This window comes from Rhinolophus sinicus, linkage group LG03 (assembly GCF_036562045.2).
Source record: "Rhinolophus sinicus isolate RSC01 linkage group LG03, ASM3656204v1, whole genome shotgun sequence".
Lineage (NCBI taxonomy): Eukaryota > Metazoa > Chordata > Mammalia > Chiroptera > Rhinolophidae > Rhinolophus > Rhinolophus sinicus.
Genome location: NC_133753.1, coordinates 178,265,305 through 178,288,289, shown reverse-complemented (window position 1 = coordinate 178,288,289; position 22,985 = coordinate 178,265,305). Strand labels below are relative to the sequence as shown.

The following is a 22,985-nucleotide window of genomic DNA, read 5'->3' as shown; positions in this document are numbered from 1 at the left end:
AGAGACTTAATGACACCTTTTGTTAAAGGGACAAGGGATGAGACGCCAAGGACACTATATTCATTTAAGTGTGCTTGGTTACCTTGAATGATAAGCATGATTTTAAAGGAGATCAGAACATGTCATCTCATAATAGGCGTCAACACTGACATCAAAATTACTTTTGAGCTAAAGGCACTTAAAAAACTCCAGCAGGTAAAAGGACACTCTGACCCTCCTCCCCTTTTTCTCTCTAAAAATCCGGAGATAATACTCTGATAGGGAAGACGTCTTTCCTATACCAGAAAGAAAGTAACATTCTTATCATCAAGACAGGAAGTTGAGACTGAAAGAATTCCTTACAAATAGCCCTTCTTCAAATAATTCTTATCTTCCTTTAGCTCACCACAGAATTTAGTTACTTTTCCACAGCTACCTCCCATTCAACCTCTTATAAAAGCATTTAGGTTTCGCCACTTCTCTGGGTCTTCATTGCCTTATGAGGGCTCCTGTGTCACATAAAACTTTTTTGTTTTGTTTTTTGGCTGGGTAATTCTTTTTAATTAAATTTTTTATATTAGTTTCAGGTGTACATAAAACTTATATTGAATAAATTTGTATGCTTTTCTTCTTTTTATTTGTCTTATGTGAGTTTAATTCTGAGGCCCAGCAAAGATTCTAAGCAGATGGAAGTAAACTTTTGCCTTTCCAACCATTTCTTTAGGTAGGGGTGTGTGTGTGTGTGTGTGTGTGTGTGTGTGTGTGAGAGAGAGAGAGAGAGAGAGAGAGAGAGAGAGAGAGAGAGAGAGAGAGAGAGAGACAGAGAGAGAGACAGAGACAGAGAGACAGAGAGAGAGAGAGAGAGACAGAGAAACAGAGAGATGCAGGTGTGCAGGAGGACCAACACAGCCTCTGTGTCAGTGTGTTTTCTTGGTGATTTTTATTTCATTATGATTCAGAGTTTCAGAGAAAAATTTTTAAGGAATTAATTTGTATTTTTATGTGCATTTAATCTTTCACAAGTCAAATAATGCTAGAAGGGGTAAGAGTCTGGGGAAGAATGCTTTCACATTAGTGTTCAGATTTTGACTCAGTCTTCTGTATTCTATTTGCCCTTCAACCCCTTCACATACACCATCCCCCCTCCAATTTTTCCAGAGAGGACATAACTCCCTTCTCCTATGAGGGTGGGGTGAATGGGAACCGAGCATCTAACTGCTCCATAAAGGGGGACTCAACTATTACCCACCTTTTCCACCCCATCCCCTGTACTGCCACCCCTCTTAGCTCCGCCCCCCCCCCAGCCTTCCATGGCATCACAGGCCTGCAATTCTGAGCTTCTACATAATTCAACTTCAACTTTGCCATCTGTTGTCCCTCCTCATATTTTGGGATTCTGCACCGCATACGTTCTCTGCTATGGCAGCCTTGAGAATGCATTTTCAGAGCTCCTACTGCAGGGAGAGAGATTGACCTGGGGCTGATGGCTACCGATGAGCACTGTTTTTACCAAGTGTTGCTCTGCTGGGGTTTGTGGCCTCCTCCCTCTCCTGGGTAAGGCCTCCCCTCTTGCTGCACATTGAAGCCTAGGTGTTTATTTTTGGTAGGTGCATTGAACCCACACAATTCCACAGCTGTGCCATAATCAGTGACAAAGAAGGAAGGTCAGTTCTCTCCCCTCTGCATTCAACGCAGGCAAATGGGTCTCAAAGCAGAGTTGTTTGCACCCAGTGAGTTTAAGTTTAGAAATAGAGCTCTTTTTTATTATTACTAGTGCTCCTTCTGTGGACCCAGCTATGCACAGAGAGCTCAGCTGGGACTAAGTCCACATGACAGTCCTTTTGGTATTCTAGGAATTGATCACTTCTTGCTTTGGTAATTAAAGTAACCCCTTCTACAGCGTTCCCAGCTTCCAGCTGTGCTTTCTTCCTTTGACCCAATCTTCATATCACTTTGGATATTCCTAAACATTTCACTGTCCCAGCTCAAAACCCTTCTACACCGCACTCTCCTCTTTCACATGGGATAAATTTCAAATGCTTTGGATCTCATTTAGGGTTCTTTATTATTTGGCTTCACTCTACTTTTCCAGATGAATGTCCTACTCTTCCTCTGTGCCAACTCTCTACACCCATAGGATGGACTACTCATAGCCTTTTAATGTGCCTTACTCATTTTGTGGTCCTGTCTAGCTCAGAGTCTTCCTCTTTTACCACTCCAAATGTTCTCTCGCATCTCCCGAGGTCAAAATTAAGGTTGTCTTCCTCTTTGAAGTATTCCCTATTCCAATCTAGAGGTCCAGCTCGCCATGGACTTTTATAGTATTTGTAGTGGTAGCTTTCATTTGATAATTACATAGACTTGCACTATTTCCTGTATAGTGATCTTGGAAAAACAACCCCCTCCCCCCCAGCTTTCAGATCCATTTCTCTGGGCACAGACATCAGTAGCAGTAGTGATGGGTGAGGACGAAGAGGCAGTAGTATTGTCTTGGATCTTGGAAAAAGGCCAGAACTGGGCTTCTGCAGCCATGCAGAGCCAGCACTTCTTAGAACTTGGCACTGATCCTGGGGAGCTGATGTATGGGCCCCACCTGTGTGCAACCCCTGGTCTCCAACGGGGTTCTACATCTGATGGGTTTCTGTTCTTCAGACTTACCTGGATTTTAAGGCCTTTGCACTTGCTATTTACTCTGCTTGGCTGTCTCTTTTCATTCAGGTCCCTTCCTTTGGATTTTACCAGCCAGTCAAATGGAGTGGGGGTGGGGGTCATTTCTGGTTAAATGGGCCAGAAGTGTCGATCTTTGTCATCATGGACACTTCACTTTAATACAAGAAACATTTATGGAATAAGTGCAAAGCTCAATGCTTGTTATTCATGTTTTATTTACTCCCTCATTCACTCACAGGTCTGACCCAATCTTTGCTACATCTCACTTTCGAGGCATCCGTTCAGGACGAGGGGCGGTTCCTTTAAGACTCTTGGAAAGGGTCTCGGTGTCGGTTTCTGGGGCTAGGCCACGCCCCGTCACGTGTTTCAGAGGGGGCGGAGCCGGCGTCTCGACTTCCGTCACGTCCGGTTGTCTGTCAGTCGCGAGCGAGCGAGCACTAGGTTGTTAGACTGCAGGAGCGGAGCGTGAGTACCCAGGACCCCGCCCCCACCCCACAAACCCGCTATCCGGCCGATCCCCGACCCTCCCAGCTGGGCCACGAGCTGCCAGCTGCCCTCCGCTCATCTCGTGGGCAACGGCCGCGGGAAATGGCGGCGCTGCCTGACCTCCCCCTTACCGGCCTCGGCCTCCCCGGACCCCCTCCTCTGCCTCCGATCCCTTCTTCCGTCACCGACCCCGCATCCTTTGCGCTGCAAGCCCCTCCACGCCAGAAGCTGGCCCCTGGGAACCGCCTCGGGGCTGCCGGTGCGGCTGCCCCGGGCGGCGGGGCGCGGCCGGGCGCGAGGAGTCTCGGGGAGGGGGCCTGGGCGCCCCCGGGACAATGCAGCGGCGGCCGGGGCCCGGGAGGGGGCGCGTGCTGGCCCTGCTTCTCTGCAAGGCCTCGCTGGAGTCCCCCACCCCTGCCTCCAGGGTGGGGAGGCGCTGGGGGGGAGCGAGAGTGCGGGACCCTTCGGAGGATCGCGGAGGAGGGCGGGGCGGGGGGCGGCGGAGGGGGCTTGGGGTGGAGGACGGCTGTGGTCTGGGGGTAGCGAATGCTTCGAGAGAAGAAAATGGCGCTTGGTGCTAGTCCCTCCTCTTCCCACACGCTCTCCTCCGCTCTCCGCCGCCTCCCACGCCCCCTCGGACCAACGTGTTCCCCCCACCCCGGTCCTAACCGTTTCCAGCCCCTGGCTTCTAGCAGGCTTCCTGGCGCTGCACCACCCTCTTCCCCGGTCTCGGTGCTTATTAAACCCCTCGTGTTGTTCCGAATTCACGTGCCCTTTAATCCTAGTTTATTTTCACCTCGTCTTTTCTGATACCTCCCCCACGCCATCATCCAAGATTCGTTTTTTTTAGGTGCGTTTTGTATATATTCTACCCTAGCGCTTTTAACATCATTTGTTGGAATTATAAGCGTGCTTCTTTTGGAGGGGGGGGGCAGTAAAGGCCCATTAAGGAAAAAAATATGTTTTTTGTCAAAAGTTCAGAATCTGGATTTAGTTACCATTATCTTGTTTTCTTGTTGAATGGACTTTTGTGTTAAAAAGGAGGTGGTTCTTTGAAATGATCTTAGGCCCCCAGGCAGCTTTTATTAACAGATGGTATAGTTATGCTTGACTGTTTCAAAGTGAAAAATAGGTTATGTCGAATTTAATTACCTTTAAAAAATGTTTCTTGGCATTATTAGCAGGTAGCATTTAAAACTAGTAAATTGATTTGGAGAGTAGGTTGTAAAACGGAGCAGTAACAGGAATAATGTATAAAAAGTGCATCTGAGTATTGCTGCTCCATTCCAAATTTATTCTTCCCATCAGGAAATTACCAGTTGAAATCAACATGGCTGCGGTTGGGCATCGTTTGGGATTTTTGAATTTAGTGGTTAGGATGGGGATGGCCCACTTCTTTTAACCTTGACCTCCTATTGTGGAACACATGCAGTGTCAGCGCTAATACAAGTTTAGTCTAAAGTGCTACATTATTTATGATTATTTTGAGGAGAAAATGAAATCTTTTTTCCCGCCTTTATTCAAATATTTACAGACTGTGTGTTGTGTATATTGGGCCCTTTAGGGCAGACAAAAATTAATATGACTTAGTATCTTGGGAGATAGAGAGCTAAAGATACTTTGATAATAAGTGTTTTACCACCTCGTATTATAAGTGCCTTGCAAAGAGGTACAGCATGCCTTAGAATTGAAATTTGGGATTTAGGCTTTAAAAAAAAAAAAATCCCTGCAATAGTAGATGCTAAGGCTCTCTACCTTGCTGCACTCAGGCATTCAGTAAACAGCCACTTGAAAGGAAGGCACTGGGCTAAGTACCTCTGTCTGGGGGGGGCCTAAGGAACTAGAGTCTCAGTTGGGATTGGAGGAAAGGTTTTGTCTCTCCCATAAGAAGAATCTCCAAATTTTAGTTGTATTCCAGAGTAGAAACTCAGTGTAAAATATAATGAATTGTGAATTATGTATAACTCGGTGAACTCTGAATTAGTAGTACTTGTTATTTGAGGACGTGGTCAAAAAGCCAAAGAAAATTAATGTATATAACATATGAAAAAAATAGGATTATAATGGCAATTTAACTAGATATCAACCTCTGTATAGTGCACCTGTTCCTCGTGTTGTGTGAATGTTGTCATTTCCTGCAGTGAATAATTTTATGTTAGGTCTCAATGAGAATATAGCAGTACTGAGAGTGCTGAGGAATTATTCATATTTCTGATTGCTGTCAGCAGCTTCTTGCACTGTGCCCTACCCATAAGCATCTAACCCCGCTAAATGAAGTATAAAAAGACCCATTGGTTTTGAGAAAGAGGTGTAGGAGTGTGAGATGTGTATGACATTTAGTTCTTTCTCCTTGCTGGGTTCAGAACACTTTATTCTGCATGTTATTTTCAACTTGGAAGAGCATAGGTTAGAGTGTAACTTCTAGCATGTGCTCAGTATAACTACTCCAGTACCACCAAATGGTAGCATGAACCATGGAACTTCTTAAAGTTTTGATTGGGGAGAATTAAATTGAAGGTAATAGAAGAATTGTAAATTATCTACATAATGTATTTTTCTTTCAGAATGCCTAAATCAAAGGAACTTGTTTCTTCAAGCTCTTCTGGCAGCGATTCTGACAGTGAAGTTGACAAAAAGGTGACTATTACTGCGTCATGTCATTTCTGTGATATTTAATTGAGCGATATTGCCATATTTAGTTCTGAAGGGGAGCAAGGCGTATCAGAATCTTTCAATGAGAGCCTGGATGGGTGTTTCTGAAAGTGTCAATGGCCCCTGGACTGCTGGACTAAAATGCCTAGAGTGTATGTACATGCACACTTCTAGCTCCTAAATCAGACTTGAGCACATCTTTAGACTTAACAGGTCTGTTGAGGACCCTGAAGCTGTGGAACCACTGCCTTAGACGCTAGGGGAGTAGCATTAGAATTAGGCCAAAGCCTCCATTTGCCATTATTTAGAAATCTGACTAATCAGTAGGGCTTTTGTGTGTAGTAGTTGATCCAAATGACCTGAACTCCCTGCATGCAGAGGTCGTTTTTGACAGCCTTCTCAGCCATTGATGTTTATCCAGCACACAAGTGTTACTTAAAATGTAGGCTTGGTACATATTTTTCTTTTTACAATATTACATAATTCCACATTTATTTTTGTGCACTTTGATGGATTCCTTCTGCCTTGTTTTACTAGAAGCTTCTTTTTTTAAAAAAATTGATTGGGGTGACAGTTGTTAGTAAAGTTACATAGATTTCAGGTGTACAGTTCTGTATTACATCATCTATAAATCCCATTGTGTGTTCACCACCCAGAGTCAGTTCTCCTTCCATCACCATATATTTGAAGGCTTGGTACATTTTAAGTTTGAATGTTATTTACTGTGGTCCCCTTCCTTTGGGTTAAATCAATACCCAGCTAAGCTAACAAGAAATTACCCATTTTTGACAACTGCGCTGCTGTAACCACGCACCTCACACTTTAGCCAGGGCTTCCTTCCACACAGAACTGTCTTTTATCTCCTAGAAACTTACATAGTTGTGTTTCTGAGCTTAGTTGGCAGTGTTAGTTACAAGAGGCCTTATGGGAGAATCTTGGAGACGATGGATCTTTATAGGGAAATACAGAATATAGTATCACCTGGAAGATTGAAGCAAGGCTTCCGAGAACATACATATATTCGAGAAGGAAATCTCTTAATTTTTTTACTTGAACCCAAATATAGCATTTGAATATGTTCATTTAACAAATTTTTATTGAGCTTTTATGTGCTATGTGTGTGTTAGTCCACAGGAAATATCCAGACCCTGATGTAAAGAATAATTGCTTTTGCTTGTTGAGCTGAGTTAATTTTTGCTATTTTTCTCAAATAGTACTATTAATCCTATGAGTACTTACATTAAATACATTATTTTGTTCATATACTTGTGTACATTATATTTTATCTAGCTACATCTGATTTAGTAAAACATTAAAATAGTTTATGCTTTCCACTAAGGAACATGACTGCCCTCTACTGTTTGGGCTGGGAACTCTACTGGTTTTCATGGGCTGTTAGCTCATTTTGAGAATGAGGCTGTATAAAAAGCATTTATAATAATGCTGCTTTTAAAACATTGTTTTGATTTTGAATGCTAGTCTAACGCATTGCTGTTTACCTTCAGTGATCTTTTTGTGAGGAAGATGTTCTTGAGTTGTTGGCTTCTAGTTCCCAGTACAAAATAGCTTTCTTAGCTTTGCCTGCACATAAATTGCTCAAACCAGTTTAAGTCCCTTTTGGAATAGGTAGAGCAGAAATAATCATATCCTAGAATGGAATAAGCTGGTTGTATTCTTCCTAATTAGTATATCCCCTTTGTAGCTTTAGTAGGCCAGTGGTTTCAAAAAGCAGCAGGCTACCTTTACCCGCCCCCCCTCCCTTTTTTGTTTCTCCCAAAGAAACCTTATATGAGATCCTAGTCTGTAAAATAATTCTCAGGTTAATTGCACTCTAATGCCTGAAGTATTTTGGGGCTCCTGAGAACAGTTTGAAAACACTATTACATACCAGTGCTAGGTTAGTTTCAAAGTTGTATTGTCAAGTGAAACTTGCCCATGTATATATTTATGTTTTTTTCTTGATGAATAAACGTAGACTCTTGATTCTTTAAGTCTTAAAAAGTAATGGGATCTTTGGAACCTGTTAATGTAAGAAACGTCCAAACCTGTAGAGAATTTTTGAGTTTATTTGTGCCAAAGTGATCACATTGCTGGGAAGCAAGACCTCAGATGCCCTGGAGAAGAACAGTTTTGCAGTTTCTTTTGTACATTTGGAATTAAGATGGGAACATAAGGAAGATTATATGAAGGTGAGAGAAAGCAAGGCAGGGATTGGATTATAGGATCATTAACTAGACCATGTGTTCTCTTGAGGGTGGGTAATCTTTCCAGGGGTCTGAAAAAAAGCATTTCAAAGGTGTGTTAACCTAGATGCACAAAAACAATGAACAGGGCTTAAGGCAAAGATAAACCTTACACTATAAAGTTAGATGCCTGGGGTGTGACTACCCACCAAGATCTGCCCAGTTAAGAATTTGTGATCAGATTACCCTGTGAGGTTACTTTTGGTTCACTGCACTTGTACATACCCCTTTTTTGTCCACAAACAAGATGTTTTATTCTTAAGTGTGCAAATTTCAACCATGTTCATGTTTTTCTTTCAAGTTAAAGAGGAAAAAGCAAGTTACTCCAGAAAAACCTGTAAAGAAGCAAAAAACCGGTGAAACTTCAAGAGCCCTGGCATCTTCTAAGCAGAGTAGCAGCAGCAGAGATGATAACATGTTTCAGGTAAAGTTGGTTATTTTCTTAGATCCAGAGGCTTTATTATCTGACTTGGTCTAAAGAAGGATGAAAGTAGCCTCTAGACTAAGGATATTCATTGAAATACAAGAAGAAGTTAGTAGAAATGGAAGTACTTTATAGAATGCTAGATTATTGTGAAAAGCTAGAAGGCTATAGTTTTGCTACATTTAAAACAATGTGAATTTAAAAGCTATAGAAATCCAAAAGAAGAAATTGAGAACTGTACATTTAGAAAGCAGTTTGGAGGAGGTAGGTCTATTGGACTGTGAAGTATGGATGTATTATTGGAGAGGAAACAGCAGTATGACCTGCCTAGTTTTGGCTTGGTAAAAACTGAAAAGGTGAGTGGGTTTACTAAAGTAGGTCCTCTCTATCCATAGTGGAGAAGAAGGTTGAATAGTGAGGTAAAGCAAGGGAAATTTAATCACTGCATTAACCTTTTAAACTCTAGAATGATTTGGGCAGGATCCTGGTAGAGAAGAAATACTACTAGATACTTGGTTTTGTCTGGTTCCTTCAGCTCTGAATTTTCAGAACTTGGTTCCATAAGGATATAACCTACCTGAGATCGGACTTATGTGATATTAAAGATGGTCTGGAGAACTATGTTGGCAGGATGGTTGAGGGAGCGGACTTTGATCCCTATTTTTTTCCAAAGGTAGGCATAAGGGTCACTAGGGTCAATAATACAACCTTAGTTAATTGGATGATTTAAGAATAAACCTGATGCTTCTAAATTATGTCATTACAGACAGAGTCAAATGTTCTTGTGGAGGTGGGTGAGGTGGATGGAGTCTTCATGAATGCACTTTAGGGAGTCCATGAAGTTAATTTTTTATTTGAATTTTTTTTTTGGAAGGGATTATTCATAACTTTCATGAGATTCCCAAAGGGGACAGGGAATCAAAAAAATTTAAGAATTACTGTTCTGTATGATGTACATGCTATTTTTTTTCCTGCTAACCTCCAAATTATATGCATGTAAAATTATATGCATTTTGTTATTTGATTCTGTTATTTCTTCCTATGACATGTGATTGCAATGATCTCTATTGTTTCACTTTATTATATCTGTACACTATGTCATTATTTTTCTGGTTTTTTGGGGGATGGTTAAGAATTTCTCAGCTTTATTCATTTCTCAAGGGAGAGGAGGTGACTATTGGGCAAATTCCTGTTTTAAAAATAAATTTTATTGAAATATAATTTATATATATGATATACACACACAAAGTATAATTTGATGAGCTGTAATAAATATACATACTCCTGTAATGAGGCCATTTCCATCACCCCAGAAAGTTCCCTCTTAGCTTCCGTTTAGAGTTACTCCCTGCCCCAGGTAACCACTGATCTGATTTCTATAACTATTAAATAGATTTATTTGCCTGTTCTAGAACCTCATATAAATGAAACCATACAGCCTATATTGTTTTATCTGGCTGCTTTTGCTCGGCACAATTTTTCGAGTATCAGTAGCTTGTTCATATTGCTGAGTGGTATTCCATTGTATGATTATACTGTAATTTGTTTATCCATTCATTCACTTTGGATGGACATTTGGGTTGTTTCTAGTCATGGGCTATTAGAAATAAAGCTCCTCTATGAAGATTCTGTACAAGTCTTTTTGTGGGTATTCCCTTTTGGCTAAATACCAGATGTGTCTGCTGGGTCCTAAGCTAAGTGTATGTTTAAATTTATAAGAAATTGTTGAACTGTTTTCCATAGTAGCTGTACCACTTACTTACACACCCATTAGCAATGTGTGAGATTCCAGTTGCTCCACATCCTCACTGGTTATTGTCAGTCTTTTACATTTTAATCCATTTAAGTTAATGGATGTGTAGAGGTGGCTCATTGTAGTTTTACTTTGCATTTCTTTAATGTCTTACATCTTTGTTTGAAGATTCTGTTGAAGTCTTTTGCCCATTAAAAAAAAAAGAAGATCGTTTGAGTTGTAGGAGTTATTTATGTTTTAGATACAAGTTTTTTGTCAGATACAAGTATGGTGAATATTTTCTGTGGGTCTGTGGTTTGCGTTCTTATTTTCTTAAGTATCTTTTAAAAGCTTTAATTTTGATTGTCAATTTTTATCAATTTTTCCTTTTTTTGGTTAATACTTTTTGTTTCCTGTGAAGACATATTTCTCTATCCCAAGACCACAAAAACTTTGCTGTTGTTTTTTTCCTAGAATTTTTATAGTTTAACTTTCACGTTGAGGTCTGTGATCCATGTAGAGTTAGTTTCCCTCTGTATGGTGTACAGTAGGGGTTGACACTCATTTTTGCCCCACATACAGATACCCAGTTGTTCCAGAACCATTTGTTGAAAAGACTATTCTCTTTCCATTGAATCACCTTGGAACTTTATAAAGAAAATCAGTTAATGTATAAAAAAGTGTCTATTTCTGAACTCTGTTTTTTTCCATTGATCTATACACGTCTGTCTACTCCAGTACCACACTTTCATAACTATGTTTTTATAGTGAGTTTTGAAATCAGGTGATAATACGTTCTTTAACATTATTCTTCACCTTTAGAATTATTTTTGCTGTCCTCTGTATTTTGTATTTTCATACACACTTTAGAATCAGCGTGTCAGTCTTTACCAAATAACCTGCTGGGATTTTGATGGGGATTGGGTAAAACTGAAGACTGATTTTGGGAGAATAGGCAACTTGACAGTATTGAGTCTTCTAATTCAGGAACATGATATGTCTCTCCAATTTATTTAGATCTTTTTGAATTTTTGTTTCAAGAATAAATTAACAAAAGATGTGCAAGAGATCTTGCACATCTTTTGTTAATTCTTAAGTATTTTTGTTTTTTGTATCATAAATTTTTAAATTTCATTTTCCAGTTTATTGCTAGAAAAAGATGTATATTACATAACAAAATATAAATGCGTAATTTTATATATATACTTTAAAATGTTACCTATGTAATTTTTAGAGACTTATGTTACGATTATGTCTGTTGAGTTTTATGTCATCTTTTTCATTCTTTTTCTTGCTTTATTGCTAGCATTTCTAGTACAATATTGAAAGGAGTGAGAACTGGTGAGAGCAGACCTTGTCTTGTTCCTGATCTTAGGGGTAATCCTTCTTTCTCAACTTCCTCTAATGCCACTATTACTGAAGCTCTGGAGTGACTATACATACTGCTGTGGTTTTGCTGCTCTGATTGGGAGAATGAAAGTCATGGGATAAACATGTGCATTTTTATGTAGGGCCCATCTTTATTTGGAGATTTGCGTTAATAAAACTTATGTTAGGGGCCGTCCCAGTGGCTCAGGCGGTTAGAGCTCCATGCTCCTAACTCCGAAGGCTGCCGGTTCGATGCCCACATAGGCCAGTGGGCTCTCAACCACAAGGTTGCCTGTTTGACTCCCACAAGGGATGGTGGGCTGTGCCCCCTGCAACTAGAAACGGCAACTGGACCTGGAGCTGAGCTGCGCCCTCCACAACTAAGATTGAAAGGACAACAACTTGACTTGGAAAAAAGACCTGAAAGTACACACTGTTCCCCAATAAAGTCTTGTTCCCTTCCCCAATAAAATCTAAAAATAAAAACAAAACAAAACAAAACAAAAAAACAAACAAACAAAAAAACTTATGTTAAAATGAACATGGATATGTTGAGGAATAGTATACAAAATGCGCAGTTAGTTTTAGGTTATAATAGACTCAAATTTTGGTGGAGCTGCTGCATTAGTCTGTGTCTCCAGATTTTCCCTTCCTTCCAACCACAGCACTTTGGTGCTGGTGGTGTCTGAAACGTTGTTACAAATTTTAGAGAATCAGTTTACTGATTTATACTTTTTCTCTACTTTGAGTTTTTTAGTTTCTTATTTAGTGTATATAAACACAAGTTACTTGAAAAGTGATTAGGGACTTCAAATTGTAAATGCACAAAGTTTTGAATATGTGGATAGTCAGCTATGTTTGGGAGGAAGAAAATGCCTCTTACTATGTTAATCGTTAGCAAACAAAAATACTTACAACTCACTCATCTCATTGAAATTGTGGATGAGGGAGCTTCCAAGAAGTTTCTAGGGAGCAAAGGTAGAAATTAAAGTAGTTAGCTAACCATTTCTTGTGTGTTTATTGTACTATGTACTTTACATAAAATAATTGAGTGCTTATTTCTAATTTAAGACTGGTAAAGGCCATTAATATACTTGTAATGTATTATACTTGTCTCTTTTTTAAAAAAATAGGTTTGCTTTCAGTCTTGATATTTTAAATACGATTTTTCTAGTGAGATTTTAGAGGTTTAACCCTGTTGTTGGGTTTCAGATTTCTCAGGCATATGAGCCTTGCAGAAGATAGTAGTAGTAATATTTTTCTGCTTCTGGGTTTGTTTGTTTTTTTCATCCATGGTCCAAGAACCTATAAAGGTTTCAGAATTCTCCTTGGTGTTTCAAGTCCTCTTCAGTATAGCTCAGTCTATTCAGCCTGTTCTTAAATCTCATCAGTATTGTTTCTTGCGCTTTCTCTCTTCTATGTCCTTGTCACTTTTTTCTCCATTTTATTTATTTAATGACTTGTCATATTTCAAGGTCAAATTCCACCATCTAAATAAAGACTCTTCCATTAGCTTAAGCCTACACTGAACTCTTATTTGACATAACCAAATCAATATTATTTTATTAGGTTTTCAGTATATTTTATTTTTATCTACTCAACTAGCTCGTGGGCTTACTATAAAAAGAAAGTGAAAAATGTTTAGTTCAATGCTGTAGCAACCTAAGATACTTATAAACTTTTTAGAGTTATTAAATTAGTAGTATAAACTACTACTGACAGTTTCACTGTGACAGTTATTTTGGTCTTATTCAATTCATCCATTAAAACAGTTTATTGGGAACTCAGTATGATAGGTACTAGGGGATACAAAGAAGATTGATTAAAAAATAAGCCATTAAAGCTGACCATGAAATTACGAGTGACTTTAGAGTAGGCAATGTGAATTTTATTAGTAAAAACAATTCTCTCTTTTCAATGTTTAGCAATAAAGGGAAGAAGGAAGTATGGGGAAAGTTAAAAAATGCGGGTTAGGGAAAATGCATTATAGAAAGAGGAGAAAGAACGTGTTTGGGAATGGTGGATAAGAACCCAGTGGAAAGGGAAAGCATGCATATACGAGAATTGGGATATAAAAGGTAAAGAAGTTAAGAATTGATGATGATATGGGTAAGTAAAGAGAAGAGAGATTTGAAGGCCCTCACCCATACCTAAGTGACTTGATTTTTGCCATAAAGCATGGGTTGCGCCCTGGAAGTAGGGGGCACGATAGCAGGACAAGAAACTTACTTGGGAATGAAAAACTAAAGGAAAAGGAATAAGACCTAACAGACAAGAAAAAGTCTAAGAAGATGTAGGCAATACATAAATGTGGACTTGTGTCGTCAGCACCACTGTGATTCTACTACAGCCATACTTGGTGTCCCAATGAAAGACTCAGGTTGGTAGGGAAAGAAACGGAGCCAAACCCAGAACTTTTACATGATGATGTGTTATAAGCACAAAAATCATAGCTAGTTTTAAGTCATTAAGATTGAAGAGTAGTTTTAGAATGAGTAAGAGATAGGTAGAGGTTTTTATAGGTTTTGATCAGAAAGTGATTTCTTAGATTAAGTGCTGGGCCCTATGAGTATATTACAGCAGCAGAAGACTTCCTAGAAAGTGCTTGCAGATACTTTGTTAAAGTCTTTACCTTCCTGTGGAATTTGTAGTTTGTGTGAACAGCGGTATGAAGTTTTTGAAAAATCGTTTTCTGGGGATGCTTTTAAGTTCTCAATTTGAGACTGAGTGAAGTGTATTCAAGATGTTATTTGAAGTGGATATCTAAAGAGAAAAGCTTTCCTCTGTTACTGGAGCTCAGGATTCTTATGTTCAGGATGGTTGCTAAAGCAATGTAGTTGAATCTATGGATTCCTTTAGTTGTAGTTTTTACTGCAAGATTTTGCTTTCTAATGACTTTTATTGTAAAAAAACATGAAATTTACCATCTTAACCATTTTTTAAGCGTACAGTAGTGTTAAGTATGTTCATTGTTCTGAAACAGATCTCCAGAACTTTCTCATCTCACAGAACTGTTAAACAGTTGTTAAACATAACTTCCCCCTTTATTCCCTCCTCCCAGCCCCTGGTAACCACCCTTCTACTTTCTGTCTCTGTGACTTGGACTACTCTAGGCACCTTACATAAGTGGAATCATAATTACGTACTGTGTTTCCCCAAAAATAAGACCTAGCCGGACAATCAGTTCTAATGCGTCTTTTGGAGCAAAAATTAATATAAGACACGTTAGAGCTAATTGTCCGGCTAGGTCTTATTTTTGGGGAAACACGGTGTCTTTTGTGACTGGCTTCTTTCACTCAGCATAACGTCCTAAGGCTCCCTTATGTTGTAGCATGTGACAGGATTTCCTTCCCGTGTAAGACCGAGTAATAATACTCCATTGTATGTATTATATATACCACGTTTTTTTTTTTAACTAAAGAACATTTGTTTGTTTTTCACCAAGACTGTCTTGAGGACATAACTAATTAAACTGTGTGACCACCCCCCACGCCAACTTGAAGAAGGATTAGTACTGTGAATGTTATAAAGCAGGCATGAACAGTTTTTGAAGGACTGCAAACATTAACTGACAAAGAACAATTTCCACGTAAATCATAAAAATATTTAAGTAAAAAAAAGGAAGGAAAAAAGGGGTGGTGGTGATGGGGATTTCAGATTGAACCAGATGCTCACATTTCATCTAACACATTCAATCCTGGCTAGAGTGTATCAAAATGGAAACAGGATTACTATGATACAGAGCTTCCATGACAGCACGCTGTGCACACCTGTGTTCCAAACCCACCCCATCGCTTAATGCTTCTAACACAACTTTTTCCTGGCCTGTTGGGCCTGCCAACAAAGGAGCACATAGATCTTCTCTTTAATCCAGTCTTTGTCGTAAGGCTGGTATGTCTGGGTATCTGCTTGGTGCACAAGGCGGCTGAGGTCTGCCAGGTCATCTATAAAATCAAACAACTGGCTGATACCATATGTGATCGAGGGGCTGATGTGATTCATTCTCTTCACATGTTCCTCAGACATTTTACAGACGCCTTCCATGCATTCATTCACAGATTCATAGTCGGCGTAAATTCTTCCTTCTGGCCTCTTGGTGGGCTCTACCAGCAAAATGGTCTGAGACATGCGCCAAACTCGTTCACTGCAGCTGCCGCCGGCACTCCACATTTTCTTTTTTTATCTGAAGATGCACACTTGGGTTTCTCCCATCTCTCGGCTATTTGTGAGCAATGCTGCTATGAATATGAGTGTGCAAATAAATATCTCTTTCATTTCTTATAGATACATACCCAGAAGAGGGGTGCTGGATCATAACGTCCTATTTTCAACTTTTTGAGTAACGTCCATACTGTTTTCCATAATGTTTGTACTATTTTACTAAAGATTCTTTTAATATAAAATGATTGGAAATGTGAGGTGTACTTGTTTAATTCCATCTTTTTCAAAAGATTTTTTTAATGGAGACATTTCTTCTGGTTGTAGTTTTGATACTGAAAATAGTTATTTTTGTGATTCAGGGTATAGTGAGTATGTAGTAAGTTGTGAATACAAATATGGACAAGACTGTTGAAATGAATACCTTTTTATGTTTTGTTTCTTTTGCAGATTGGAAAGATGAGGTACGTCAGTGTTCGAGACTTTAAAGGGAAAGTCCTAATTGATATTAGAGAATATTGGATGGATCCAGAAGGTGAAATGAAACCAGGAAGAAAAGGTGAGATTTAATTACCTGAATTTGGTCCTAATGTTGGGACTAAATTAAAAATTATCTAAGTAACCTACCTTATTTGAAATTGAAATATTTGCGGAGCATTAGAAAGATCCTCATTCAGTTGGTTCACTATTTTCTGTAGTTTTTTTTTGATATGATGCGTAAGTTACTTTGTCTTAAATTTAGCTGTTGGAATACAACTCAGAAAAAATAATACCCCTAATATCACTCCAATTGGCTGCTAATTTGACTGTAACTTAAAAAAAAAAAAGATTGACATGCTGAAGTGATGAGTAGGCACTATCTGGGAAGCTGTAAAATCGAATGGAAAAGCCTGGTTTACAGTGTTTTATCTTGAATATTCTTTAGGATGGTATCTTTTAAGTGGGCTTTCGTCATCTTCTATTTGTGCCTCATCCAGTCCCAAGCCTGTCAGCATCATAAAAGCATACTTGATTCATGCACCAAATAGCTAGAGATCGTTTGTGTACCAACGTAAATTCGTATATTTGGGTAGTTAGCTGCTCCAGGTTGATCCTTAGCTAATGAACAAATGCCTCCTTATTGTAGTCTCTTCTGCCTGTGTGTTGTTTTGAAAGGTACCACTTGTTTGCTTCAAGCAGTTTTTAGGCTTATTGAACTTAGCCTCTGGGTTTTCATACCCTTTAACATTTTCGTGTTCTGGCTGCTTCTGGATTGGTCATTCAAGTTGTTCCATTGTGGCCAATGCCAGACTTCTTTTCTTGTTCCTGCAAACGTTTACTAAAACCATTTGGGTAGCTTTAAAGCTTTGCTTAGGTGTTGTCCCCATACATTCTCCTCCTTTCTATGAATTTCATGGCCTCCCAACCAGTATTTCTGAGAAATACATTAATTCTTCAATTCTAGTTTATTTCTCTATTTACATGGGTCAGGTATTAAAATATTGGAAATTTGAAGTACAAAGTTCTTTTATATCTTAAATAGGAAAGACTTGTCATTTGCTAGCAGTTCAAGTGTTTACTTACGTGCCGGGTCATAGGCTAAACTTTTAATTCAGATCAGCTAATTTAACCATTTACAGCAACCCTTTGAATAAGGGTTTCCTCACCATTTTACTGGTGAGGAAATGGAAGTTCAGAGGTAATGCAATTGTCTTAAAGTCATACAAATCCCATCATACAAATCCCAGTCACGCTGGGATTTGAATCCTGACAGCATGACTTCAGAATGCATTAGCCAGTATGTACATTCTAAGAAGTCCTATATGGATCATATCCCAGGGATTTTTCCAAAGTGAAATGAATGCTTCTGGAAGAACTCAGCACATTCATTTACTTTCATTTCCTTTGGAAATTTTGAGCAAATGTTGGAACCAACTGGGTATAGAAACCGGGTGTCACACACCAAATCTAGACCTGGCCACTTAGCCTGCTAGTTTGCAATCGTTTGTGAGACACATCTTCATTATTTGTTCTCACTGGGGATAATATGTGTTATGCAGGATGTGTGTTGATGTTGGAAGTAAAATTGAATATAAGATTGATATGCTCAGGTAATCGTGATGAGTCTGTAATTAACAAATTAAGAGATTTTATTCTCAATATTATACCATTGTGCTATTTAAAATGGCAATTTTGATAAAACAGTATGTTAGTTGGAAGTATGAAAGTCCTCAAGAAAGCTTAAATAGATTTTCAACTTTTGATTTTTAAAACTTTGTTTTAGGTATTTCTTTAAATCCTGAGCAGTGGAGCCAGCTGAAGGAACAGATTTCTGACATTGATGATGCAGTAAGAAAACTGTAAAATCAGAGCCATATAAAACCTGTACTGTTCTAGTTGTTTTAATCTGTCTTTTTACATTGGCTTTTGTTTTCTAAACATTGTTTTCCAAGCTATTGTATATTTGGATTACAGAAGAATTTGTAAGAATACTTTTTTTTTAATGTTCATTATTAAAAATGTTCTGAATGAAACTAATTGTCAACTTTATTAAGGAAGATTTCTTTGTGCCCACCACCTAGTGTAAAATAAAATCAAGTAATACAATCTTAACTGTTGTGGCCTTCTTTGATCAGAAGAGTTGATACTGTTTAAGGCCAAAAGTTATCAGTTTATAGACACTTAATTTCAACTTGGCTTTTACATTCAAAAGGATTTGTATTGTACTGAATTTATAAACTTTTGATTTGTGAAATCCATGGTTGATCTGTTTTCTTCCAACCAAATGTCTAGACTTTGATTTTTCTACCCCCGTGATATTTTTTACTTTCTCCTTTTTATCTTTACTTTATTTTCCTTTAATAACTTGTCATGTTCAGTTGTCATTTCACTTTTTGCTCTTTTTCTTGAGTATATTACGCTAATCTGGAAAGTCAGTGCAACTGTCGAAATGTTAAATATCTCAATAAGGTACTTATAATTAAAATATTATACGAGGACTACAATCACTAATTCTACTGTATTAAATATTAGGAGATATAGTTTGATAAACAACATGGCTTTTATGAAAACTCTGAGCAAGTAAGTGTATGTCATTACCTGTAGTGTTCTGTGTAGTTGTTATCTTATTGCTTGGTCTGCAGAAAATAATGACTTAGATGTCTGATTTGCTTTCACTTATTAAACATGTTCACCATAGGATGATGTCTATGAAATCAGATATTGTTAAATTAGACTAGGATTTAATAAAAATTGTGAAAGCTTACTGGCCTAACATTTATTTTATAACATTGAGTATGGCTTATATATAGCTAGAGATATCACTGAGCTTTATTGTCATAGGTAATGTGGTCAGCTTTTAGGGGAAAAAGCGCATACTTTTTTGGCCTCTGCTTCAGTAGACTTGGTTCTTTTGCAGTTTATCTATTGGACTTAAATGTTACTAAGTTTTACCAGGCACTCTGAAATGATTTTCATTGAACCATAATGACAAAGGAGACAGATAGAGGCACAGACTTCAGGGGCTTTGCAGCAATAAGGAGGGCGTGGTGTGCCTTAGGAAAAGAATGTTTGTAAGGGAGCTGTCACTAAAGTTAAAGAAGACAGTGAAGACAAAGGAATTATCTTCAAACTAAATGATAACATGATATTTTGATCACATTGATAGGACACAATTCTAGATAGAATAGTAACAAGGTTGAAAGATGTGTAAAAAAATCTTGTTGACAAATTATTTTTGGTAGCTGATCTCAAATGGTTACTGCCACATCAGAGAGTTGTGCTATTATGGTTCAAGTTTTATTACTATGTCTAGAACATTTTTATAGTAGAATTGTCAAAGACTTGGTTTTGAAACCATCTGCCAGGCCACATACAGTTAGTTATCAATATTTAGCAGCTATTCTGTTTTTAAGGGTTTTTTTTACTTTTTTTTCTTTTTAAGATGATTTGAAGTGTTTTAGCAGTAACCCTAATAGGTGTGTAATTGGGGAAATAATTCTCTTCTGCTATTTTAGCCTTCATCAAATAATAGGTACCAAAGTGTTCAAAATAACATATTTTAGACAAATTATACTTGATTGGTAACTTTCCCCGTTTTGGAAACCTGTGTGTCCTATTAATTGGGGAGATTTGTAAAGTATTCCTTATCTATACAGGAACGGTAGTTAGAACACAGAACTTTGATTTTGGTGTAAATGAGAGGGGATAATGGTTACATTTCTTAGGTGTATATGAATTTAAGGGGTGTATGCAGTTTGAAACAATCTGCTAATACAGAGATGGTGCTGAAATCTATTACCTAGGCATTTTCTAGCTGTTTAGCTTATGTCATTAAACCTTCATATAAGGAGTGTTTCTCTGGCAGAATTTGGTAAGTTGACAGCTAAATTCATTTAAACACATTATGGATATGCAATATATAGAAATTATTAATCTTTGTGTATAGGAAAGGATGAGAACTGGGTTAAAATCAACCAAATTTACTTGGACTGAAAAGAAAAGATTGGGTGCTTTTGTTATCTGTTTAAGCTTTTCTTGGTAAGATTTCTTCAGAAAGAAAGCTTGGCATTTTGGGTCAGCCCTTTCTACCCTTGTAATGCCAAAATGAATTTAATTAATGCCAGCCTTGAATGTACTCTAGCAGGGCTTTTCTAATGGGGTTTTATTTTACTCTTTGTCTTTCAAAGTACAAGCAGCGTTTGACCAATTTCCAGTGCCCTTGGCATTTTATTAAAAGAACAACCACTGAAAAAGAAAAACTATATAATTTGATTATTCTCTTTTGTTTTGCTTCATAAATGCTTGAGAACTTTTGAAGAATAATCCTACCTCATTAACTAGTCAAGATCCTGTGACGATCAACCTATTCTATATAATGGTTTTGGGGGAAAAAAAGACTTACGAAAATAAAAACTGTACATCTTGGCCTTGGCTATTGAGAAAAGAAAAAGAATTGAGAATTAATTGTTCCTGGCAGAGGTATGTTAGAAGAGCACTACATAAGTGAAATATTAAAGTGCTGGCTAATCTTTTAAGTACCTTTCCTGATATTCTTTGTTATTCACTTTTTATGGGAATTAATCCAGTGAAACACTCAAAAGTTTTTTGTGTATGTTTTCTTTTTTTTTAAGTGATGTTTTTCCAGATAAACTCTAGGGGTAAACATTCACATAGTCACAAATGTACTTCTGTAATTGTGGAATAGCTGTATGCTTTGTTTGGTGCATCTTCCATGGAGATGTCAGTGAACATAATGCTCCATCTGTGAATATTTTAAATGTTGAAATAAAAATAAGAAATGTGCCCTATGTGTCATCTCAGTTTCACAAACCTGAAGATGAATGGTTAAGTTATTCATTGAATGGGTTTTACCAACAAATAGAATGCCTTTCTGTGTGAATGCTTCTGGAATATGAATTAGCCATAGCATGTAAAATCTGAGGACGTCTGGGATCACGTGGTCTACCTGATCCAAATGGAAAAATGCAAGTGTCTCATTTGTTTACCCGATGAATGTTTTGCAGTCTGATTATTCCTTGGTATACTTAGCTGTATACTAGATGCCTTATGACTCTTATTTTGCTCCACTTAATCAACTGCAAATTTGCATTTTAGTAAAACCGATTGACTCAAAAATCCAGTCAAGAAAAAGAAAACAATAGTACTTGAAATTTATACAATCACTGACTTTACAGTTTTGTGGAATGGCTCAAAGGTGTAATGGGATAGAAAAGGGGTTTGGAAAACATGAAACATTAAAAAACTTACATGGAATTATTTACTGTATAACAGCTCATCCAAGACATAATGTCCATCTGAGTAAAAGATAACTTCTTTTTTCCCCCCACTTGCTTTATTTAAGTCGATGACAGAGTTCAAACCTTCCCAGACCTGCTTTTACAGCCATTCTAGTCATAGATTAACACTGACCTGTTAATGTTTCTAGTGAAAGTGAAACATTCCTCTCTTTTAATTTCCCTCTTTGGCTCCTGATAGTTTTAAATAGTTTATCTTTCTGCTGGATAATTTAGCTTGGAAATGGTTTAGGCCACTTCTTTAACTACCAGAAAAAAATCATTTATCCTGAATTTCAACAGTAGGGTACTATAACTACAATAACCTTCCTTGGTAAAAGAAACGGTATATACAAAGTGCTTTTCCTACCATCTAAATCAGAACTTAAATGTGTGTGTAGTAGCTCATCTGTCTTGGAAAGTGATACGAAGTTCCACTTTGACCCTCTTCCCACTTAAGCCCAAGTCTTCTAATAGCTCCCACTCTGGATTTATTTTCCAAATAAGTACAGTGGTACCCCGGTTTTCGAACGTCTCCATTGATGAACATTTTGGTTAACGAACGTCGTAAATTTTATGGATCTATGTTATTACATAATAAAATTCATGCTAAATTTGCAGTTATAGGGGTTGATTTTAAAGGTCTGGAATGGATTAATACATTTTGCATTACTTTCTATGGCCTCGGTTTTCAAATGTTTCAGAACTCGGACAGTCTTCTGGGACGGAATATATTTGAAAACCGAGGTACCACTGTAGTTGTAAGAATGGGACAGAGAACTCCCATATATTCCTTCACCCAGAGACCCCATTCACATGTTGCCAATTGTTCCAATGTCTGTAGAAAAAGCTTCCAACCCATTTGATTGTTGTTATATCTCTAGTCTTAAGTCTGACACACAGTTCCTCAGTTTTTCCTTGATTTTTACAACCTTGACAGTAGTGAAATTTGGGTAATTGGTAGGTTAGTGGTGATGTTGAGAAGGGTGGGAAAGGCAGAGGCTGGGTGAATGAGTGGAGTCTCAGCAGCTTGGTTGTGAAGGATGAAGAGAAATGGGATGGTGGCTGTGGAAGGACCTTGGCTGCAAGGGCGGGGTGTGTGATTGAACACAGTGTCCAGCATCTAAGCGGCAGTGCAGACTTGGCTGCGTTCAGTACATGTTTAAGTTGACCTTTGGTGTCAGCTACGGTTACACTCACTTCCCACTTTTGTTTTCTGGTGACTTCTTCCTAAGTGCTACCAGGACTGTGAGTAATTTAAAAAAAAAAAATTTATACCTACTTCATTTTAACACCAAGAATCTGATCATTGTGGTTCTCAGAGCACTTTTGCCTCCTACAGCTGAGCTTGTCACATGTAGACCACGGGCTTGTCCAACAGTGCATTTGAGCGTTGTAGTCAGGAGCCTCGTTCATTGTCTGTCAGGCTTGAGCTTTGTTTCCTCTAGTCACTGCTTGGCCTTGGAAGATGGAAAGGAGAAAGGACGTTTTCATTTGTT

At 38.1% G+C, this 22,985-nt stretch overlaps 1 protein-coding gene, 1 long non-coding RNA gene and 1 pseudogene across 3 annotated transcripts; 1 reads left to right on the top strand and 2 right to left on the bottom strand.

The window, feature by feature from the left end:
• Positions 1–2,939: 2,939 nt before the first annotated feature.
• On the bottom strand, positions 2,940–4,483 carry LOC141570790 (uncharacterized). The gene is made up of 3 exons (XM_074329219.1): positions 4,452–4,483; positions 3,267–3,870; positions 2,940–3,062 (listed from the first exon to the last, which is right to left on the bottom strand). Exons 1-3 carry the CDS (start codon positions 4,481–4,483, stop codon positions 2,952–2,954), a joined length of 747 nt encoding a protein of 248 aa, XP_074185320.1. The 3' UTR covers positions 2,940–2,951.
• On the top strand, positions 3,006–20,995 carry LOC109450188 (activated RNA polymerase II transcriptional coactivator p15). Of its 2 annotated transcripts, none has more exons than XR_012495170.1 (5): positions 3,006–3,114; positions 5,700–5,772; positions 8,332–8,454; positions 16,163–16,271; positions 17,976–20,995. It is a non-coding gene; the product is annotated as an activated RNA polymerase II transcriptional coactivator p15 (long non-coding RNA). The 2 variants fall into 2 exon arrangements; XR_012495171.1 differs by lacking the exon at positions 3,006–3,114 and adding an exon at positions 3,786–3,985.
• On the bottom strand, positions 15,359–15,682 carry LOC141570466 (enhancer of rudimentary homolog pseudogene; annotated as a pseudogene).
• Positions 20,996–22,985: the final 1,990 nt, after the last annotated feature.

What these genes read in the sequence shown, in the direction of transcription:
- LOC141570790 (XM_074329219.1), bottom strand. Translation starts at nt 4,483, where the DNA reads ATGCCCAACCGCAGCCATGTTGATTTCAACTG. An exon ending in AGCCATGTTGATTTCAACTG is followed by an intron (nt 3,871 to 4,451) that starts GTAATTTCCTGA and finishes GGGTTTAATAAG; the next exon opens with CACCGAGACCGGGGAAGAGG. An exon ending in GTCCGGGGAGGCCGAGGCCG is followed by an intron (nt 3,063 to 3,266) that starts GTAAGGGGGAGG and finishes CGCGACTGACAG; the next exon opens with ACAACCGGACGTGACGGAAG.